Below are 6,743 nucleotides of genomic sequence, written 5' to 3' on the forward strand. Positions count from 1 at the left end.
ATTATTTCTGCATCATCTGCGAACATGTCATAGCTTGTACCCTCCATCATGCCATTGACAATAAGGAACATAATTGATGCTAGCACTGAAACTTATGTAACTCTGCTGGTCACTGCTTTCCATCCATATCACAATGAAAAAAATCTAAAAGGCAATTGGTGAATGTAACCATAAATAATGATTTATGTTGCTGCATTAAATGGCGATCTTCACAGATCCTTAAAATAGAAACAGACATTGCTATGACGTCATATGTTACTGCGCCGGTAAATCGTGTGGTAATTGTTACTGGGATGTGTGTATATGTGTGTTTTGCATTTAGTCTCAGCGGAGCTAGCCAATTTAGGGACTGGCTTTTAGTTTTTGAGTGGCTTGATGAAAATGCGTGTTGTTATCGGGGAGTGCAATTTGCGTGTATCACTCACGTGTGTGGGTGTATACCTGAGCTGTATTTACGCAGATGCGTGAGTGGGTGTGGGCGGGTGCTTATACCAGTCCTCCAACTGGGGAGGAGTAGGCAAGTATTGCCGCGAGGGCAAGGAGGTCAGCATTGTCTTAGTTCGGGAAACTTTCCCTCAAAGTGTTATTTTTTTTCGATTTAGGAGCCTTTCCTGAAACTTCGATCCACGCCCATCGTAATTTTAAATAAGATATGATTAAACTCCCCTCTTCTTTATTTTGCTTATTAAATCTATGTAAATATTTTGGTTTAATAAATCGGGGATTAACTTTAGGAAATTACTTTAGTAAATATTACCCGTGGCCTTCTGAGCTCTTTTCGAACTCGCATGAGAACAAACTAATGTATACATCGATACGATATTCAATTTCTTATAAAAAAAAATATATATATATATATACACGTTTATCGGCTATTTTGACGGTATCTGACTTCATTTAAATTTCAAAATGCTACCCACTAAACAATGCTGCTATGGATTATGTCTGTGACTCACGTTGTGAGAATATGTTACTCGGAGTGATGTCAAGACTGAGTGGGCAGGAGGGGAAAAAGCCAGTCTCATGGTCACAGATGCAATTCTTACCTATCATTGAATAGCTCCTGTCATTCTGAGTATTTTAAAACCCATTAATAGAGACCACAAATTAATAGTAACGTCAGTTGCGATTTTTAAATATTTTTGTTGGGGGCGGGGGTTGCGATGGAAAATAGCACAACAGCACATAACCTAAAAACGTGCAAAAGCGTTATCAATGTTGGGAGCAGGGAAAACATAAAATTTGTCTGCAGGTGCCTACAATTTATCACACTGGTCTATTTTTATAAGTAAAAAATTCTGTAAATATAAAATTTCCAGCCTCACAGATGCAACTCTTGTATCATTGGATAGCTCCCCGACCGGTCGGCGCCCCGTGGAGACTGAGGTACTTAATGCGGCGTCATGCGACGATCGTGACGCGCCCCAAGGTCCAGTTTATAATTGTGGAGGGATCTGAGCAGCGGCAGACTGTGTGCCGACGCAGCAATGAAGCACCCATATTCGGCACCTGACGACGACAGAGGCCTGTCACAAGCAATCGAGAATCCTTGAGTCCGCGTCAAAAAGGAAAGTCGTCCCTTGAGTAGCCGTGTGCGTAAATATTGTCGCCGACGTGGCAACGTCGCACGGGGCAATGGGCAACCATGGCGTCAGGTGCATCATCCTCGTCAGCCCGTCCCGCCAGACTCCACATCAGTCTCTGTCCGCCTGCACTACCACAAACACCTTAGTTCTCCAAACACACCCGCACTCCCCCGCCTTCACTCTCCACATCCTAATACCTACGCCATGCCTCACCCAAGGATCGCACAGCCATTGTTTTACAACAGAGAGGAGAGTGTGTCTGCCCTCCCACCGCCACCAACACACTCAGCAGAAGAGGCAGAAAAGGAGCAAAAACAACCAGACAAGGAGGACTCAAACCCTATGATCACAGAGGATGCATCATGCGACGAGCTGACCCCTTCCATGGGCACCGAGCCTGGCCGACGTCGCCCCGCCATGAAGATCATCTACGTGGATGAGCAGGAGATGGACTTGGCCAAGTGGTTCAGGGAGAACCCCATCTTCTACGACAAAGGGCGACGGGACTACAAAGATTCCGTGAAGAAGGCGGCCATGTACGACCTCAAGGGCAAGTCCATGGACCCACCAGTTGCTGGTGAGTTGAATCCATATTTCATATATGCATGGTAGACTGTTCATTTATATATCCACAATAGAATAGATATATCATCCTGTTATTGCCCGGTTTCCTGTGATATGAAAATATACTTTCATATACCCGGTATACGTGTGACTAACGCTATTATACAGTACAGTAATATAATATTCCTCCATTTTACAGGTACACAAGTGAAGTCCTGGCTGGATTCTATAAGGACCCGGTTCAGCCGGATTTCAAAGAGGAAGAAGAGTGGGCAGGAGGCGCCTAAATTCACAGATAGGGACATCTGGATCTTGAGTACCTTCGCGTTTTTGAAGGGCCACATTGTTCGGCAGAGTAGCCAGGTATGCATGATCATTGCATATAATTTTACTAGGAAAATAGAATGAAAGGTGATCGAACGTTTTCGTCTACTTAAATAGACGAAAACGTTTGGTCACCTTTCACTTTATTTTCCAAGTGGTTTTATCGCACATTCTGTGAATCACGTGTTTTTTTGTGATTTATTCGCATATAATTCTACTAGTACATCTCAAATAGCATTACATTTTTAAACATATTAACCTACAAGTGTTTACAGTTGTTACATTAATGTCACGTTTACCATTCTGCATGCATTGAAGGCGTTATACTCACGTCATATGTTATAGCTACAGGTATAATCATATGTGAAGCTGCTACTATTTATAATTGTTAATATACTATAGATACATCAGAACACTTCTATCCAAACCCAGGTGGCAACCGGATAAAACTAGTTTTATGAATAACATGTCTAATCGTAACCCTTCCTCTTAGTGTGGTGTTGGCACACAGGCCTACATCCCGGTGACTTCTGAGGAGGATGGGGACGTAGAGATGGTAGACAAGAAGCCCCCCCGGCCGACATTCGCTGCCTCGACCTCTCGGGTGAAAAAGAGACGCCGCAGGATACAGGAGGAAGAAGACATCGGGGATCTACAAAAGGTAAATAATTAACGTTATGATCTTATTATCACGTATCATTGTTATATATTCAAAATGGTGAAGAGGTTGCTCAATTTGTATAAAGTAATGTGAATCAGTGAAGAACCTTTTGTTTACATATGTTTACGAATATGCATAAATAATTGTGGACATGTCTTGTTAAAGACCAATACTAAGTCAGTTTCAACTATCTTCTTAGTTATTTTTTCCATTCTTCTTATATGTTTCTTATAGTCTAGGGGTAGATTAAACATAAGTCTACCGAGATCCATGGTATATTGTCACTAATTATATAAATACAATCGCAATCTTTCGGTTGTTACATACAACCATCTTCAGGCAGATAAAATGACCGGAAAAGGTCCATGTCAATTATGCCAAGGGGTTACAAGATGACTTGATGTGTCATATTGTCGAGGGGAATTTTGTCCCGGTGTGACGGATTCTTTGTTTAGGAGTAAGGTGCCTAATGTGTTTGTTTGTATGTTGATGATTGGTGTGTGTTGTGAAATGTAGACTTTCTCCAGGATATGTAGTGTTTTGTGATTGTTACAGTGTTTGAGTATTTTGGTATTGTTCACTAGGTCTTGTCTTGTGGGATTTCTGTTGTGATAGTGAGTCATATGTTTCTGTATGCTACCATCACGGGCATGCATTGTGAGCCTTCGGCTAAGTGAAGTAGTGGTAGGAGTATTGGTGTACCATATTCGCTTGCTTTAGGGTGTTGTTATCTTTTGTCAGGTTATTCTTCATGACACATAACATCAACGGACGCCAACCTTGTCCAGCTCCCCCCCCCCCAGTCATTATGATCTGACTCGAACCTCTCCTAATTCCACCTCACTGGAACCATAAAAGCCTTGTCATCTTGTAACCCCTTAGCGTAATTGACATGGACCTTTTCCTGTCATTTTATCTGCCTGAAGATGGTTGTATGTAACAACCAAAAGATTGCGATTGTATTCATATGATTAGTGTCAATATACCATGGATCTCGGTAGACTTGTGTTTAATCTACCCCCGGACTATAAGAAATATTTAAGAAGAATGGAAAAAATAACTAAGAAGATAGTTGAAACTGACATAGCATTGGTCTTTAACAAGACATGTCTAGAAGAAAATTTACTGCCAAAATATACTAATAAATAATTGTGAATACAATTAGTATATTTAGATATTACTTTGCATTATAGTATTATGACTGTCAGGTTAGTGTAATGAACTGCTTCATATGTCTGCAGTTGGTATGACTGTGTTGTTCCAAAAACATTACATATTGTATAGCATGCTAAAGTTTCCGTATTTTCTTTCAGCTGCAAGAGCGCTCCAGGGGGAATGAGCAGGTGATGTCGACGGTCACACGTCAGCTGCAGCCTCAGTCCAGGCATGAGGCAGAGATACAGAGCCTCATGTCCTTCGTCACGCAGCAGCTGATGGGTGTCGACCCGTCCCTGATCGACGACGTCACAAACTCCTTCACCCAGGTCACCAGGCACTTCCGCAAGGAGACCCGAAGGATCCAGGAGGGGCGGGAACAGAAGGCGCTATTTCTTTCTCAGCACCAACCCAAGGCCACGCCCCAGTACCAGCACTCACACTATGGAGATTTAAAGGTTTTGCCGCGCTGACGTAGGCGGTCCTTTACGTCCTTGGAGGCCAACAACGACAGTCGCGTAGGGTGGGTAGTCTGGACGCCGTCGCCGTCCAGTTAACGTCTGACAACGACTGGACGAGGTCAAATGGCGACCTAGCATTACAGCCACAACACTTTATGGTCCTCGTCGCACGTCGTCAGGCGTCGCAACGCACCAACCGGACGGCGGGCTTACTCCCGACCGACGCGAAGCCGCCTATAGGATGCAGGCCGCCGATAGACGCAATACCTACGACGCATGGCAACTACCCCGTCGTGCAGGTCCCCGACGCAGGCATAATGGCCACCAGGTTCATATGAAAAGGTACCCAAGCTCCTCACCACGTATTTTCTTCAGCTACGGAGGCGCCAGCATACACAGTGCATACTCCAGTGGCCCTCACAGACCCACAAAACCGCCAGCAGACCTTACAACTACTGAAACTATCACTGATAATCGACAAGGACAACCTGAACACTGACATCACCTTCTGCAACTGCCGATAGAAAGCGTGGTAACTGTGATGTCACATTACGGTTAGCTAGTGAATATGTTTGTTACATTATATGTGATGGGAATAAAGCATTTATGAGAGTTTATATGAAGATTTATTGGACACCAAATCCTCTATTTTGAGAGTTTTGCCTACTTCGGGAATCCTAAGGGTCTTGTATCGCCTTGCAACATTTCTCTTGGAGGCCCTGCTTGCATATCGTTGTGGTCAGCAAATACTATATGCAGTGGAGAGACAATTATGAATGCTGCAAATTTTGTGGGACAGCGTCACAGAATCCACTGCTGCTGTCCTTTTGCCTAGGCCTCGTGCAGCTCGACTGAAGTCTCTGAAGGAATGGCGTGGCGTCTTACCTTACCACCCCCCCCCCCCGAAGCAACCCTCCTATTGTCCCTGTTTAGGATGCCTCACTTTCTTGTTCGTACTCATTACCTTCTCTCTCCACTTCCGAAGCTGGCCTCGCCCCGCAGATATCTCATTCTCCTACGCCATCATAGCCAAGGCTATTGCATACAAGGCTACCTCCTTCTTTGGTACGGCGTCTTCCAACAGAGCCGCATAAACTGAACACGACCTCTTGAATTTCATTTGTAATGTTCCGGACCACCGTAAGGTCATCAGGGTGGGTAGGAAGCTCCCCCCCCCCAAAAAAAAAAGAAAGAAAAAAAGTTCGCTGTAGCTACAAAGCTTCTTATAATGAAAAATTGCAAATAAAACACGAATACATAAAATATGGACCTGTCATCATTGAAAAAGGAGAGGGGACTTGAAATCAGAGTTCAGGTTACTTACGGGAGTTTATTAAACTGAAAGAAATGTCTTGGTTTGTAGAAAATAGTACGTCATGAGACGATGGGAACAAACAGCTTTTCATAGTCACCAATTCCTGGAGTAATTTAGATGACGTAGTCCAATCTCAAAATACAAGCGACTTCAAAACAATATGGGAGCTGAAAAAATAGACAATATTTCATAGATACAGTTCCATTCCTGCATATAACAAGAAGGTAAATTAATCAGTCTTGACTATTTACCAAATCTTTAATCTCCACTGATATACTTAATTACTTATAACTATTGTTATTATTAGCTGAATTATGAGTAATACAGTGTTTTTTCACTGTTCAAATATGTAAATATTATTCTGAACAAACTAAATCAGTACTGTAAGTTGAAATTAAGCTAATTAAAGTTGATCAAATTTGAAAGAAGGGTTTGTTTCATGCCACCATTCGTGCTAGGTTCTACTAAGTAAGTATATCGCTTATTTTACTAATTAACATGGAAATTCAGAGCTGAAGAAACAAGCCTTCGAAGGCTTTCGTCAGCAGGTCATTTGTGAAAGCCCGAAAGTTTAATTCAAACCACCCGCCTACACGTTTATGACGTCACAGAGTATAAATGTCAACCACCGACGTTATTGGATGTTGTTTCGTAGATAATGTTGATAGTATTTTCCA

General features: G+C 42.7%; 1 protein-coding gene across 1 annotated transcript; it reads left to right on the forward strand.

Annotated features, from left to right (window-relative positions):
• Positions 1 to 1,557: 1,557 nt before the first annotated feature.
• Positions 1,558 to 4,763, forward strand: LOC143036828 (uncharacterized). The gene is made up of 4 exons (XM_076204632.1): positions 1,558 to 2,163; positions 2,350 to 2,513; positions 2,968 to 3,135; positions 4,449 to 4,763. The coding sequence occupies exons 1-4, from the start codon at positions 1,791 to 1,793 to the stop codon at positions 4,761 to 4,763; spliced, it is 1,020 nt and encodes a 339-aa protein (XP_076060747.1). The 5' UTR covers positions 1,558 to 1,790.
• The last annotated feature ends 1,980 nt before the right edge of the window (positions 4,764 to 6,743 follow it).

This window comes from Oratosquilla oratoria, chromosome 21 (assembly GCF_046742065.1).
Source record: "Oratosquilla oratoria isolate Oo_2021 chromosome 21, ASM4674206v1, whole genome shotgun sequence".
Lineage (NCBI taxonomy): Eukaryota > Metazoa > Arthropoda > Malacostraca > Stomatopoda > Squillidae > Oratosquilla > Oratosquilla oratoria.

What these genes read in the sequence shown, in the direction of transcription:
- LOC143036828 (XM_076204632.1), top strand. Translation starts at nt 1,791, where the DNA reads ATGCCTCACCCAAGGATCGCACAGCCATTGTTTTACAACAGAGAGGAG. An exon ending in CATGGACCCACCAGTTGCTG is followed by an intron (nt 2,164 to 2,349) that starts GTGAGTTGAATC and finishes TCCATTTTACAG; the next exon opens with GTACACAAGTGAAGTCCTGG. An exon ending in TTGTTCGGCAGAGTAGCCAG is followed by an intron (nt 2,514 to 2,967) that starts GTATGCATGATC and finishes CCTTCCTCTTAG; the next exon opens with TGTGGTGTTGGCACACAGGC.